This window comes from Ictidomys tridecemlineatus, chromosome 6 (assembly GCF_052094955.1).
Source record: "Ictidomys tridecemlineatus isolate mIctTri1 chromosome 6, mIctTri1.hap1, whole genome shotgun sequence".
Lineage (NCBI taxonomy): Eukaryota > Metazoa > Chordata > Mammalia > Rodentia > Sciuridae > Ictidomys > Ictidomys tridecemlineatus.
Genome location: NC_135482.1, coordinates 46,215,470 through 46,232,101, shown reverse-complemented (window position 1 = coordinate 46,232,101; position 16,632 = coordinate 46,215,470). Strand labels below are relative to the sequence as shown.

The 16,632-nt window shown below is 38.2% G+C and overlaps 1 protein-coding gene and 1 long non-coding RNA gene across 9 annotated transcripts in view; one reads left to right on the top strand and one right to left on the bottom strand.

Annotated features, from left to right (window-relative positions):
* Cpm (carboxypeptidase M) overlaps nucleotides 1–16,632 on the bottom strand; it is a 96,059-nt gene that overhangs the window by 27,481 nt on the left and 51,946 nt on the right. For 3 of the 4 annotated variants that reach the window (XM_005328728.5, XM_078053174.1, XM_078053176.1), the window contains 2 exons: nucleotides 13,506–13,654; nucleotides 3,084–7,196 (listed from right to left, as the gene is read on the bottom strand). In XM_005328728.5, the coding sequence (XP_005328785.1) occupies nucleotides 6,954–7,196; nucleotides 13,506–13,654 (392 nt within the window). In that variant the 3' untranslated portion in view covers nucleotides 3,084–6,953. Of the gene's footprint in view, nucleotides 1–3,083; nucleotides 7,197–13,505; nucleotides 13,655–16,632 lie in introns of those variants that run through there. The other variant, XM_078053175.1, reaches the window with a different exon arrangement.
* The window catches only part of LOC120888276 (uncharacterized), a 54,450-nt gene continuing 45,007 nt past the window's right edge, over nucleotides 7,190–16,632 (top strand). For 3 of the 5 annotated variants that reach the window (XR_013440481.1, XR_013440480.1, XR_013440476.1), the window contains exon 1: nucleotides 7,190–13,451. This is a non-coding gene — a long non-coding RNA (uncharacterized LOC120888276). The remainder of the gene's footprint in view (nucleotides 13,452–16,632) is intronic. The other 2 variants (XR_013440479.1, XR_013440477.1) reach the window with 2 other exon arrangements.

Below are 16,632 nucleotides of genomic sequence, written 5' to 3'. Positions count from 1 at the left end.
ATTGTGGGCCTTCCTTCAAGGTCATAGTAACATCTCCCTAAATTGTCTTCAATGCCTGTGTGTGTGTGTGTGTGTGTGTGTGTGTGTGTGTGTGTGTACGTGCGCTTATGTGCGCCTGAGCTGAAAATTAATTTAGGGGCCATATATGCTAAGCAGTCACTCTACCACTGGTATGCTCCCAGGCTACTTCAATGCCTTTTATCTTTCCCATTTTTAAAAGTAGATAATTTTACAGATACTTCAGTATCCCATCCTTGATATAATTACTGAGAAAGACTGCTTGTTGGGTAATATATGTGATGTTCTGCTTGATTATTTTAGACTTTTAGAACTCTGAAATTGGTGCTCTCTCTTCAATACTTTTTCCTCCAACGCTACTCCTAAGCTTCTTTTAATGGGAAAGCTGAATTCAAAATCACAGATGTTGTGCTTGCTTAGCAACCTAAGCAAGTATGATACACATATAGACCTAGAATAGGTTCTGGCAGGTAATAGGCATTTATGATAAATAAAAACTCTAGTTCCCAAAACCCAGTTGAGGTAGCTTTGAATTAACCATTTTTTTATACATTCTCTCAACTCAGCTTTGTTCACAATATGTTCCTTTGTATTTTCTCTCCATAACAGATTGTGACATCATTTTGTGACCTTCCCCTAACTGCTAGATAAAAATGCACTGTACATCATAAGCATTCAGTAGAGAATTTTGATTTGCATTGAAAACATACCTCAGTTTTCTGACTTTGAAGAGGAAGATTTTTTCATGTCTAGTCAAAAAAAAAAAAAAAGGCTTTGTAACATAATTGAATTCTAAGGAAACTGATCTTTAAGAGTTCATAAGGTGTCAGAATTCTAACCAAAAAAGCTTTTTTAAAAAAAATCTATATATAGAAAAATACAATATTTTTGCCATTTCTTTTTCTTTCTTTTTATACCTTTATATATCTTTATTTCACTTTTTTATATGGTGTTGAGAATCGAACCCAGGGTCTCACCTATGTGAGGTGAATGCTCTACCTACCGCTGAGCCACAATCCCAGCCCTTTTTTAAAAAATACTACATAGGAGAAGAGCAGATCTCCAGAGTTGAGGACTTCATGGCAAGGCAGAAGCATCATATTGAGAAGACTGAATTCAGGTAGTCACTAATCATAGAATCCTTAAAGTGCTGAGAGAATAGATCAAGAAGGGAAATTGCTAGCTTAGAATTAAAGTAATAGGGCTGGGGTTGTGGCTCAGCGGTAGAGCACTTGCCTAGCACGTGCGAGGCCCTGGATTCGATCCTCAGGACCATATAAAAATAAAATAAAGGGGTTGTGTCCAACTAAAATATAAATATTAAAAAAAGAAAAATCAAAGTAATGTGTGAGTTGTCAGTTTTTAAAAAATTGCATAAAAATACTACTCTTCAATGTCGAAGGACAATTAGGAAAAATATAAATTTCAACCAAAGTGTTATTTTAGTATACTCTGGGAATAATATGTGAGAAGGCTAACAGTCATTTATATAAACTGATGGGTATAAAACTTGAGGTTCTATATAAATCAGTTGCTTTTTTTTTTTTTTAAAGAGCATGAGAGACGAGAGAGAGAGAATTTTTAATATTTATTTATTTTTTTTTAGTTCTCGGCGGATACAACATCTTTGTTGGTATGTGGTGCTGAGGATCGAACCCAAGCCGCACGCATGCCAGGCGAGTGCGCTACCGCTTGAGCCACATACCCAGCCCCAGTTTCTTTTCTTACAGAAGCAGTAGGTATGGAAAACCTTGGGACTGACGGTGAATGTAGCTCCGAGTGCTTGCCCTAGCATGCATGACACCCAGGGTTCAAACCTAGCACCACAAAAAAGAAAAAGTAATGATGGGAAAATTAAATCAATTCTACCATCCCAAAATGAATGAGGTACTTAGACTTTTAACTTTTTCCTTCGTGTTTAATATTTTAAAATTGTATTTCATTTTAAACTCTGCTTTTGGGGGAGAGGGTTTTGTAATATAAATAGCTGCAAACTTTTTTCACAAATAGGACTTTTTGTCACTACTAAAATATGGATATTAAACATTCCTGGGCTGGTGGTTCATATTCATCAGTTTAAATATTCAAATCTAGCAAAAATCTTTCAGGGAACTTCTGCCTAAGGGTTTCCTAATACACATCAGTTTAAATATTCAAATCTAGCAAAAATCTTTCAGGGAACTTCTGCCTAAGGGTTTCCTAATACACCATAATGGATTCTCTTTTGAAAATGGAAAAAATTATTCCCAGTTTATTTTCTAAATTAAGATGCCACTTTTTAGAAGTTGGTAACTAATTTAGCCGTTTTTACTCAGTCATATCTCTCATAAACTATTTGTTTAGCATGTTTTGTAGGGCAGATGTGCACTTGAACCCAACCTCTGTCATATGATTAAAGTCCATATTAATAGGCTTTGTATTGAGGTTAAGCTGTTTTCCAATTCCTATTGGAGGCCATTTTTTTTTTTGTTTACAATTATGCTCTGTGTTTCAAAAGCACTTGAAAATCAAATCTGTTATTCAGAACAAAAGTCTTTGTATCAGCCTTTCCTAAAATGTTTGGAAATCTAGAAAAGGTTGTTCAAGGAGTTAGTAGTAGGATACATCATTTAAGAAATGGTTTCATGCTTATGTATATTTGGGAAGTCCCATTTCTTTATCTGCATGATTTCTCAGATTCTTTACTACATTAATGTATTAGAATTCTGATTTTTTTTCTTTTGTACTGGTGTTTGAACCCAGGGCCCTGTAAGTGCTTCTAACCTGAGCTACTTCCCAGCCCCCCAATTTTTGACCAGAAGGTGCACTTTTCACCCATCATTTTATTGGTGGAATACATTGCCTTATTCTAATAAGCTAATTTGGAATATAATATAAACAACATACGAATTTTTTCCAGAACGACCATGTGGACTTTTGAAGTTGTTACAAATTCTTGCCACATAAAAGTGCATTAAATTTGATTTTCCAAAGGGTTTATTTGGTGGTAATCAGTTTTCTCTAGTATGTGGACTTTGTTACACTTGCAATTTGTTAATAAGATAGTGGAAAAAAACAACAATCACTGAGTGAATATCCTTTATTGAGAATCAAATATTCTAAATTTACTAAACTTAGAGGTAGTCATGGCCCCTCCCCAGTAAACTTTACAGTCTTAGACAATTTGTGCATTTTAATACATTCTTTTCTTTAATATTTATTTTTTAGTTTTTCGGCGGACACAACATCTTTGTTTGTATGTGGTGCTGAGGATCCAACCTGGGCCGCACATATGCCAGGTGAGTGTGCTACCGCTTGAGCCACATCCCCAGCCCTTAATAAATTCTTAATTATAGTATAAAAGAAAGTCACTGAGGAAGCTTTATATAAAACAGCTATGAAACGTATATAGAAGACTGTAGTTTCATAAGCTATAATATGATAAAAGTTTGAACAATACATATGGTATCTGCTTATTAGTGATAAATGTAAAGTCTACAGCAAACCTAGGCTTCTATTTTAGGTATTAGGAACTCTTGGTGCTCTTTACCTAATCTGGCCATCATAATTTTCTTCCCCTCCCCACACCTAAAGTCACAAGGAAGATACAAATGTGATTTGTCATAAACATCAACTGTATTGTTACTATGCAGAATAACTGTATTTGGGGTAAAAATGGGAGTTCATAACCCACTTGATTCTAATGTATGAAATATGATATGTCAAGAGCTTTGTAATGTTGTGAACAACCAAAAAAAAAGAACCAAACTTGAGCAACTTACCCTGTTGTAATGAGAATACACTGGATTCCCTAGGAAAATATATTTTCAATTCATAAGATATTTATACTTTCTAAACATAAAGCTAATTTACATCATTTTAGAAACATTACAAATACAAATTTGCTTTTGGAACAAAACACAATGTATTTCTTAGAAATACTTTCAGAAATGGTGAGAAGAGGCTTTTAACATTTCTGATACACTCAGCAGCTTGTCTGCATATAATAAATTAAGCACCAAAATCAACACTGACATTTGTCTGCAAGACTTAACATTTCTCTAAAATACTCCCTACCATCTAGGTTTATATTAATGTTGATCACCATTTGAGTAGGCTCATGAGAAAGCTAAACACTTCATGAAAGCTTCCTTAATATTACTAGATGATCATTATTGGTAACCAATATTTTGGTTTTCAGGTCAAAGATTTGGCCTTTAATAAGGTGTATTATGCTGCCTTCAAAATATTTGTCAACCTGTATATTAATTATCCATCCTTCACCTGGACAAGCATCAAAAATGCCACCACAGTATGATTTCTCCTACCAGTTTGCAGTCTAGCAGGGGTCTAGTTTTTTAACTAAATGTGTGGTGGATTAGGGCTCCTATAACTCCTGCATTTTTCTCCTATCTTCAGAACCTTTATCACAGAAGGATTTTTACCGTAGAAGGATTACAGTTGAACTTGGGCCTGAGGAGCAAGCATATCTATGCATCTGTGAGTATGGGCAAAGTGGGAAAGGCGTTAGGGAGGTTTGGGGAGCTGGTCTGATCACAGAATGGCAGGTTGTGTTTTGTCTTTTTGTGGGGGAAGGTGTGCTGGAGATTGAACCCAGGGGTTTCAGTGTGCATGCTAAGCACACTGAGCCACACCCTGTTTATCTTTTAATGATTTAAAATTTGAATTTGGTAGAAATCTTTGATTTAAACATTTCAGAAGAAATTTATATTAAGGGTCATGAACTAATTCAGATTTCAGTTTATGCTCCTTTAAAAACTATCTAGAAAACCTTTAAGGTTTGATGATAAATCAAGTTTGGTCTTATATGCTTTTATATGTAACATACCAAAAACAGTTTTGGTACTATTAATCCATACCTATATAATAAATTACTGCTTATTTAAATAAAAAATGATTAAAATATTCAGGTTATTACCTAAGTGGTTAAAAGTTCACAAGTACTACTGATATCAGCCTGTGCAGTTTTGTGCATGTGGAATAAGCTTGGCACCTAAATGACCATGTAGCACCTCAATTCTTTGTCGTTCTCAGGCTTTCATCATGTACCAAGTGCAGTGTGGTTTTATTTTCAGATCCTGCAAAATTTTTAATTTAAAACAAGGGAACTCATTTTTCATGAGCAATACACAACTCTTAAGAATTCTGCCCACCAGAGTTGTGATTGCATTTTGGTGGATCCTTTTCCTTCCCCTTATTTTTTATGTAAAGGACAGTAGCTTCAAATTGTTTGCTAATGGCAAAAAATTTTGTCTTCTGGTAAGAAAATATAGATTGTGGTATCATTAATAAGTAAAATACTCTTCCTACAAATCTTACAATAAATACAAGTAAAAGTCCTGTATTTGGAATTTTTCTTGAAATACACATATGAAAACATTTTTGTCATTGTTACCAGTGAGCTGGAGATTGCCATAAGATGTAGTTTCATAAAAGGATGAAAAGCCTTATAGTTTCTGGAAGGGTCTGGGAATAGCAGGTTACTGGAACCCTCTGTTCATTTATTATTCTATCTTGTGCTGAGCTCTGAGGATATAAAAATGAATTTTTTAAACAAGTAGAAAACATACTCTACTTGAGGGGCATACATGAGTAGAAGATCATATTACAGTGGTGTAAATCCAATAATAGAGATAACTAGTTTATTCTGGGGCACAAAGAGGAAGGGTCTCTATCCCCAGATTGTCTGGGAAGGGGTAGAATGGAATTTTGTGAGATCCTGGTCACTAACAGGTTCCTGGTGAAGTTGATAATTGGAGTTTTAATGGAGGAGTGGGAAATAAGATGTATTGAGTCAGAATGATATTCCAGATACAGGTAACACAAACAATACAGTATGTGACATGTTTAGGGAATAGAAACAGCTGATTGTTGAAGTATCCCCCTTCTCTAGTGCTATGCATAGGATAGATCCTAGAATGGGAAAGTGTTGCAGGAGTGCAAATGAGCTGAGAGGGCTTACACGTCAATACTAACTGCCACGGAGAGGAGAGGGTGGAATCAGTGTTGATAGTTTACAATTTTAGTGACAGAATGTAGGAGATGAGGAAGAAAGAGGAAGTATGAAGGATGACTCTCAGATTCTTGGCATGGCAATACCAGTAAATGAGACACAGAAGGTAGTAGGAAGAAAAGCACTAGGGGGAAAATTATGCTCAATTTTCAACATGACGAATGTGAGGCATCTCTAGGTCACATCCAGGTGAATAAGTCTAGTGGGCAGTTAGTTGGATGTGCATCTGAAGCTCAGGAGTTACACATTTGGGGGTAGTCATCATCACAGGATTGTGGCATCTTGGTACAGAAAGACAGGGACACCAACTCTGGAAGGAGAGACACTTCCTTAATTGACATGTGTCTTTGGGACTCTGTAGACACAATCTTTTATCCCACCAGGGCTATATTTCTTGGACCACTGAGACATGTTTACCTGTTTTCTCTCATATCTTCTTAGAACATCAGCAAGACTATTGTCTTATTTCTTCCGTAATTATTACTGTCTCCACAAACAGTACTCATGGCAAGGTCTGTTATGTAGTAAGTGATCAATAAATGTTCATCTTTGTTATTTATAGTCAGCTGGCTCTTGCAATAGATGACTAGCTCTTTCCCCCACCACCCACCCACCCCTTGCAGGAACTTCTGTTTTACTTCTCAAGTTTAAATTACATATTTCTAAAATGACTTCAAGATTAATTTGTAAATGGGCAGTACTTGATAGGCAGGTATCTTCCATCTGTCATTCAAGACTGAATCATTCCTTTCATTATCACCACATGTTACTTATTGCAGGATTTGTAAATATCCATTTCTCTTCTTAGGGAAGACTGGAGCTTATCCAGTGGAGATCCCATGAGGGAGTTAGAGTTGCAGTCACCTGGAGTGAGTAATCCCTGATTCCAGGTGGTGATGGGGGTTGAGTTTCACATTTTACTTTATTTGAAAAATATGTGCAAAAGAGTCACCAAAAACAAGAACAAACTAGGCTTTGTTGCAGCTGAGAGGCTCTGCAATGTTTTGTATAGAGGAATCATTGGGCATGAAAGATTTGATACTAGGATAGAATCCACTTGCCCTTGGAATGAAAGTAGAAAATCCTTTTTAAGAGCACTGAAGTTCTGGGATTTCTCTGGAATAACCACCTTTGTGAGATGTGGATCATGTCCAGGGACTGTAACCTGAGAGGAAACAAGAAATAATTGTATGAGTGATTTCAGATGTTTTGTGGTGCCAATACTGAGAAAAACACTGATAGCCACCCCTAAAATGCAGCCTTTGTGCAATGCAGGTAACAATCCACTGAACTTCCAGGCCAGTAATTGATGAATTATCCAATGCCTATTGACACAGGTCATAGTTAATGCTGCTGCCAAGAGTTACAAAATGAAATAAAAGCAGAGACAGGTACTTTATCTGGTGATGTAAGTCAGGAGAAAGAACAAAGCTGTAGACCGATTCTCATTTTCATGGTGTGGAAAGAGAGTTGATTGTTTCACTTTGTCCTGAGTCTATACTTATGTCCTTACAGGATATTAATATTATTAAAATTAATCTCTCAATTCGTTCCTTTTTTTTTTTTTTGCAGCTGATCTACGTGAACAAGTATACTGCTTTCTCAAAAAGGTTTGATTTTACTTGACTTTGTTCACAAGTCTGAATCTTTAGCTAGATTTGCTTTTTTGATGAAAGAAATGACTAGGAAAGGTCAGGTGCTGTGGCTCATGCCTGTAAGCCAAGCAGCTCAAGGAGGCTGAGGCAGGAGGATCATGAGTTCAAAGTCAGCCTCAGCAACTTATCGAGGCCTAAGCAACTCAGTATAAAAAAGGGCTGGGGATGTGACTCAGTGGTTAAGAACCCCTGGTACCAAACAAACCAAAACCAAAACAAAAACCCAGGAAAAATGCCAAACTAACATGACAAATGCTAAACTAACTATGGGCTATATCTACCGAGAAATACTTTAATTGTATATGATGGAGAAGGCAAAGAATGGTGAACATAGTCATTTGTAGAACCACTAATTGGGATGTATTTTACTATTTATTTCAACTTCCAAAGTCTTGTCTTCCAATCTTGTCTTAGAACTAATAATACCTATAGCTAACATGTACTCTATTTGCCTAATGGAAAACGAGCAATTCATAACTATTCTATAAAGATATGGCTTATTAATGAGACTGCATAAAAATAAAATTCACTATAAGAGAAACTCTTTCATAGGATGGAAAATAGTAAATAGAAGGAAAATAAAGGGCCTTTTAAGACAAAGATTCACAGTTAGTGGAAGTTTTTCTCAGGCTCTTTTCATTTTCTCAGTGGCAGCAGGGATTCACAGGAAGAGGATTAGCTCCACAGAGCCCCTCTTTTGGGCACTATGGGGATAACATGGAGCAGAAAGGCTTTCAATTCTACAGTTTCACAAACTAAAAACCATGTCTCTCATTATGTCCTAAAGATGAAATAATGAAATACAAAGCCACTTTCTACTACAGAAGAGATGACTACCTTCTTCTAGGAATAGCTCTTTACAAAATGGGACTGCTACGATTGGCCTTGGTCCCACTAAGCAAAGCAGAATCCTGAAGTTGTTTTTGGAGAAAATCAAAGACGTAAAAGTACCATCGAGCCAACAAAATCCGGTACTTATTTAGTTCACTCATATAAGCCTACCCAGACTCAAATGAGATCATGCTTTCTTGTCCTAGGAAGAAATGACTCAGAAACATACATTGTGATGGAATTAAAAATCGAGATTTTACTTCAATTGATTGGAAAAAGGGCTGCAAACTATGCCTATCACTTGCTTAATATACTGTCAAAATTCGTGGATCAAATTTTACTTGTTCTAAGAAAACTGTCATAATCTATTTGCCCCCTACCCCATAGTGCTGGGGATTGAACCTAGGGCCGTGCTTACTATGCAAGCACTTGATTACTGACTTATACCTCCCCTCTCAATTATTTTTGTAATGATAGAAATTGTATCTGATGGAATAGGTGTTAAATGGTATTCCATGAAGTTCAGAAGTACTTTTGCTACATTATTTGTTTTTATAAATTTAGATATAATATTTGTATATCTTTATGGGGTATATTAAGGTAATTTGATACATGTATATGGAATAATAATCAAATCAGAGTAGTATGCATTTTCATCTTTTTAAACATCGATCACTTTTATGTGTAGGGGATTTTGTACTCTTCTAGACGTTTTGAAATATATCATAGATTGTTTCATCCTATAGTAACCCTACTGTGCTAAAGAAGAACCAGAATTGATTCCTCCATTGTTTTGGTGCCTCTTAACTGAACTTCTGTTTCCCATTCAACTCCTGACTTCTCAGTCTTCAGTGATCACTATTCTTTTCCTTTCTACAAGGCTGACTTGTCAGTTTCTGCGAAAGAGTGAGAACATGTGGCGTTAGAGTTTGTGTCTGACTTATTTCACTGGATATAATGACCTCCAGTTCTCTCTGAATTGCTGCAGATGAAAAGATTTTATTATGGTCAAATAATATTCCACTGTGTATATATATATATTTTCTTTATCCATTTCATCCACTGAAGGGCATTTGGGCTGATCCCACATTTTAGCTGTTGTGAATAGTACTGCAATAAACATGGAAATGCAAGTATCTTTTTGGTATAATGATTTCACCTCCTTTAGATCTATAGTGTTTTCCATAATGACTGTTCATTTATATTCCTGTCAGTAGGTGTAGGAGTTCCTTTTTTCCTACATCCTTTCCAGCATTTGTCAGTTTTGGGTGATAGCCCTTTCAACTGGGGTGAGATAACATTTTGTGGTTTTGAATTGCATTTTCCTGATGATTAGTGAGATTGAGTATTTTTCCCTATGCTTGTTGGCCATTTGTAGATCATCTTAGAAGTCTGCTTAGTTCTTTAGCCCATTTTAAAAACTAGGCTATTGTTTGAATATTCAGCTTTGAATATTCTGAATATCAATATCTTGTCAGATGAAGAGTCTGCAAATACTTTCTCCCATTCTGTGGGCTGTTTCTTAACTCTGCTGATTTTCCCCTTTGCTGTGCAATAGCTCCTTGGTTTGATTTAACTCCATTGCCTACACCAAAGTCTTGAATTGTTTCCCATTTTCTTTTAGTAATTTCAGTTTCTATTTAACATTGAGGGTTTTGGTCCATTTTGTGTATCTGTTCTTCTAGTTAGTGGTGTATATTCGTATGTTTTCACGATGGTAGTTTTCATCCTTTTATTTCTAGTGTAGGACTCTTCAGTTATTTCTTATAGGGCTGGTTCAGTGATGATGAATTCCCTTAGTTTCTGTTTATCTGGAATAGATTTTATTTCTCCCTCAGTTTGGAAGGATAATTTTGGGTATAATAAAATCATGGGGGGCTGAGGATGTGGCTCAAGTGGTAGCGCGCTCGCCTGGCATGCGTGCGGCCCGGGTTCGATCCTCAGCACCACATACCAACAAAGATGTTGTGTCCGCCGAGAACTGAAAAATAAATATTAAAAATTCTCTCTCTCTCTCTCCCTCTCTCTCCTCTCTCACTCTCTTTTTTAAAAAAAAATCATGGTTGGCAGTTTCTATCATTCAGTATTTTGAATACATCCTCCCATTATTTTCTGAACCATAAGATTTCTTTGAATTCTGCTGTATATGTATCCTGGATGTGACTTGATGCTTTTTCTCTTGCTGTTTTTAGGCTTCTGTCTTACATTTTTGATATTTGGGCTATAATATGCCAAACATGGAAGTCTGTTGGGATCCTTTGAATTTCTTGAATCAGGATGTCCATATCTTATTGAAGGTTTGGGAAATTTTCAGCTATTATTTTGTGAAATAAATTTTCAATTCCTCTCCTCTTCACCTAAATTCTCAAAATGAGAATGCTTATTCACTTAATGGTATCCCATAATACTGTAGACTTTCCTCATTCTTTTAAATTCTTCTTTTTTCTCTTTTTTGTCTTGCTAACTAAATTCAAGAGATCTGTCTCTAGATTTAAGAATTCTTTCTTCTGCTTGTTCTAGTCTCTTGTGAAAGTTATTTTTCATTTCATTAGTTGAAATTTTTAGTTCCAAGATATATGACTGTTCTTCATTTTTTTCTTTCTTTTCAGTGACTTTCTCATTCATATCCTGAATTGTTTTTCTTATATATCATCTCTTGCATCTCATTGCATTTCCTCAGGATCATCATTTTAATTCTTTATCAGGTACCTCATATATTTCCTTCAAATTGGGGTCTATTTCTGGAGAACTGTCATTCTCCTTTGGAATTGTGATGTTTCCTTTCATGTTTCTTGTGTCCTTGTGTTGATGTCTGCTCATCTGGTATAATGTTCATTTCTTCCAATTTTATGAAATAACTTCAGTAGAAAAAGATTCTTTTTTGCTTAGATGGGGTAAAGGCTGTCATTTGGATAGGGGCTTTGGGTTTGGATATGGGGGAGCTCAAAAGTATAGTTTCTGTGTGCTTTATGAGTCCATGGGCACCTCAATAGTCTAGACTGTAGAGGTTTGTAAAGGGTAGTTGTATGACTGCAGTGGATATGACTTCCAAAGGTATGTGACTTTGGGCTCTACAGAGTTGAGCCCTGATGGCACTGTAACTAGTGGTGGCAACTGACCACAGTTCTGGTGATGTAGAATATGGAGAGGCCTACCCTCTGGTCCCTCAGGGAAAGCACAAGTGACATCAAAGGTTGTAGCCTCAGCACCCATGGTCCCTGAGCCTAGGACATGTAGGAAGCCTTCCTTAGGATTCTCAAGATGAATGGAGGAGATGTCTGGGTCTGCAGTACCAGCAGCCACAGTTCTGAAGTCTTATATAATGAGCACAGGTGGGTCTGTGGCACTGGAAACCATGAAATTTAGATTTGGGAACACAAAAGGCCCTTCCCCTAGGTCCCATGAGGTGATTTATAGTTGATGCTGGGGCTTGTAGTGCTATGAGGTGCTTTTTGGAGTTGTGTGACCCAGATGTTACTGTCTTTACAGCCCAGAGGATAAGCACAGAGTGGTCCAGGGCTTTTGGCACCAGAACTAAGGTCTGAAGTCTGTGGGTTACACAGATGTTCCTTAGGTTTCCTGGGGCCTGTGCAATTGGGCTAGTGGTACGGTATCCATGGGAGATCTTCCCTAGGTCCTTCAGGTTGAGCATAAGTGATGATGGGGCCTGTGGCTTTGTTATCTGCAATCTTGGAGTTTCAGGATATGAGTGAGAATGTCCCTGGGGCAAGCTCTGGTAGGAACAAAGCTTGTAGAGTTAGCAATTACAGTCCTGAAGATGGGTCCTTCCCCCATCCAGCTGTACCCTTGAGTGAAGTAGAGGCTTTATGCATCTGCAGTTGCAGTCCCAAGGACTTGAGCTGAGAAGGAGACCTTTCCTAGATTAGCAGGTGAGCAGATGTCAAGCAGGTATTCAGGCTACCACAGCTGTATTTCTGGAGCTGCAGAAACCCTTACACCCACAGGCATGAGTGAAGTTGGGATTTTGCAATAGTGGCTACAGTCCCAAGGCTGTGGACTGGGAGGACATATTCCCTTGATCCTGCAGGGCAAATGTGAGTAGGGCTCAGGCTCTTGGCTATAGTCAGTGGGTGGTCCTGAAGCTGCAGGATGCTGCCTTATTCCCAGTGAAGTGTACACCAAGGCTTCTAACTGGTCAAGGGTTTGGATGCCAGCCCCAAAACAATATGGCATCTAGTAGTGGTTGTTGTAGTTTGAGTTCTGGGGGTTGAAGGAGGTCCAAAAGGTGCACTTTCTTTGGAGCAGAATAGTCACTTTTAGACCAGTCAGTTCCCCAGACTAGATTTAAAGCTTGTAAGGGTTGTGGAATTCTGCAGTTAGGACTGCTGGTCTGCTGCTACAGTCAGGGTTGCTGGTACTTCCAGCTCATCTCCTTCCCACCATGCTGGTTCCTCACTGCCTGCTGGGAGCTCTGCATTGCTTTCTTTTCTCTAGGTTGGAGACCTATGCTGTGTAGGCTTCACTGCCTTGCGGATTTCCAGAGTTCTCCCTCACATTCCTTGAAATAGTTGCTCCTTTGCTGCCTTGATCCTGTGGCAGAGGGCACAAGGCACCTCTCTTCAGCCATCTTGGCTCCCTTTTATTCTTACTAATAAGGTTGCATTTTTCCCCTTAAATTATAAAGATTCTCACCAAAATAGGATTTGGCTTTACTTTAAAAATTAAGGGTTGGGGATATAACTCAGTGGCAGAGAGCACTTGCCCTAGCATGTGTGAGGCTCCTGGGTTCAATCCCCAGTATGACACAAAAGGAAGTTTGCCACTCAAGAAAATATGATTTTTTTTTCTTTTGGTTAGTTCCTATTGTTCTTACCTCCTCCGCACCCCTGTCATTTGCAGGCATGATTCCATTTGTTTCTGCCCTGATGTATTTACTCTTGGATTTTTCCAGATTTATTCTAGATTCCTTCTGGGTGAGTACTATGAGCTCTGTAGTATCTTCATAACAACCAGGATTGCATACTTACATTTATTGTATAGGACCCAGGCAAGAGAAGTAGATAATACTCTCCAAATTTGTTGGTTCTAAATGGGCAGATATGTTTTCTGTCTTCGACTTCCACAATTACATTGGGTAATGGATTTCCATTCTGATCAAAAACTTGACCCTTTACACCTGTAGGACAAAAAGACAATCAAATGTAAATACCATTTTATGGCACATTGCAAAAATCAATGACTACCAATTACAGTCAAATTACTAATCTGACTTATAGCTTGTAGATTGTTGGTTGCTAAATATTCTATTTATAACACATATCAAAATGAGAGAACAGGGCTGGGGATTTGGCTCATGCGGTAGCGCGCTCGCCTGGCATGCGTGCGGCCCGGGTTCGATCCTCAGCACCACATACCAACAAAGATGTTGTGTCCGCCGAGAACTAAAAAATAAATATTAAAAAAAAAATTCTCTCTCTCTGTCTCTCTCTCTCTCCCCTCTCACTCTCTTTAAAAAAAAAAAAATGAGAGAACACATATGACATAATCTAAAATCCATTCCTGTCATTTCCAAATTGTTAACTCAATCGCTAAACTATATTGCCAAATCAGTGGATTCCATAAAATCCTAAACAAAACAATGTTAGTGTATTAACTTAGAAGATGTATATCTATACAAGGAATTGACAGTTTTGTCTTATGGTCAGGAAAATTATGTAAGTAGCAAAACTGCAAACAAAAATCTGCTTGAAGCATGGAATTGATTAATGATTTCTTATTACTAATACTAGCAGCCAACACTATTGAGTGCTTAGTATATTCCAGGTTCTATGCTAAGTGTTCAATATGCATTTTCTCATAGAATCCTCACATCAATTCTACAAGGCAGGCAATATTATTATCACAATTTTGTAGGGCTGGGGTGTGGCTCAGTGGTAGAGAACTTGCCCACCAGGTGCAAGACCCTGCATCTGATTCTCACTCAACAGCACAAAACAAAAACAAATACAATAATCACAATTTTATAGATGAGAACAGTAAGGTTTTGGGTGATTAAAATAACTTGCAGTCTCACACAGCCAACTATGTGGCATAATACAGATGTAAGCGTAATTGTAATCTCCTGAGCCCACAATGAATCCATTATAGCATTACCTACCCCCACCACATACAAACTTCAAAATTTTAGGAGTAGAATTTTTTTGTGTTGCTGGGAATTGAACACAGGGTCCTTCATATTCTAGGCAAGTGTTCTACCACTGAGAATACCCTAGACCTTCTTCTCATTTTTATTTACTTATTTTTGCTATATTGGGGATTGAACCCCAGGGGTGCTCTACCACAGAGCCTCAGCCCCATCCATTTTCATCTTTCATTTTGAGACAATGTCTTGCTAAGTTGCAGAGGCTGGCCTCAAACTTACAATCCTCCTGACTCAGTCTTCCAAGTAACTGGGATTACAGGAGTGTACCACCATGCCCAGCTTGCCTTCCCCCACCCCCTTTAAAAATCTCACTTTTGTTTATTCCTATTATTTGGTATGCTGAAGTGGAAACATTGCCAAAAGACCAGCAGACCCAAAGAAATCAGAGAAAGATATCATATCAGGAACAAAAATAAGATTTTGAAAAAAGCTCAGATAATAAACAAAAGATGGAGATAAAACCCGAGACTCAAATTCTGTGGCCACAGCTAGAGATGTGAGGAGAAAGGAAAGGCTCTCCTTCCTTGGGTATTAGCTTCATGAATGATAAGTCCTTGCTGGGTGAGAATGGGGACTCTGCTGGCCACAATCCATGGTGAAAGCTGGGACAGCACTTGGGAGACTGCTTGTTTGTGCCATGTCCCCACCTAAAGATCACAGTTGCCACCTGTTTGGGATCTGGTGAAAGATCCCTGTGTGTGTCCCATAGGTTTCTGGAACTCAGCACATGCCAGATGCTGCAGTTGCTTAGGTGTCTGGATGCTGTGAGTCACTCCCCAGACCTCTTGGTCTGGATCTTCCTTAAGAGTCTAGGGGAGAGACAGGGCTGCAGAAGGTGACACTGCATCTTGTGCATCTTGGCTTCTCCCCAGGGGATAGGGGCCAAGCAGGACAATCTGGGCCTAGAATTCAGATTTGTCCTCCTTTGCTATCTTGGCCTCAATAGGTCTGCAGACACCTTTATCCCAAGCCACACCTCCAAACATGACCACATGGTACCACCGGGCCCAGTTTAGACTGAAGTCTGGAGGGAGTTGCTGAAAGAACTGCGCTGGAGCTTTAGAAGATGCTGGTGCGAGGCAAGGCCAACACTATTACTCCCAGTTCATTTGACTTCGCTGAGGTCCAGGGAAGGGCTTGCTCAAGGTTTCAAATAAGCCAGATGACAAAATACCTAGGGAATCTACCCAGGCTCCTGCCCTGGTGGCAGACCTTTCATTAAAGCAGAAGGCCTTAGTGTGCAGAGGTCCTGGATTCCAGCCCCAGTAAGGCGGGTGGGGAACAAAAGACCTTTCTTTTCCAGATAAGGCAGGTCAGAGACTTCCAGAGAAGGGTCAAAAATCTCAGTCTCAGAAGCATCCTAGCTAGTAAGAATGCAGCACAGCTTGACAAATACCATTAATTTCCTTAAACCAGAGCAGTACCAACAGAGGGTGTTAGCTCCCATCATCTATAAACAAAAATGTTCTCTCCATTGGTGCCCTTATAGAAAGAGACTTTCTATGAAGTAGTAATAGTCACACTGTATCAGTATTTTGAAATATGGTTTCATTATTAAAGTAGGAGAAAAATGCCTGTCTTAAACCACAAGGGGGCAGGTTTGATGTGCTTGTACATACACACACACACACACACACACACACACACACACACACAAATAATTTCTTTCTTTTTTTTTTTTTTTTTAAAAATTAGAGCTTTATAGTTACACAAAGTAGTTGAGTTCATCTGATAAACTCACATGTGCATGGGGGTCGATTTCAGTTCATGACACTCCACCCCACTTTCCACTCTATGCTCCCTCCCCTCTCCACTTCTCCTTTCTCTACTAGACTTCCCTTTGCTCACCTATTAATTTGTATTTATTTGGTTCTTTATGTTATCTTGTCCTTTCCCCCTTTCCTTTATTTTACTCTAGCCTCCACATGAGAGAAAACATTCAACTTCTGAGT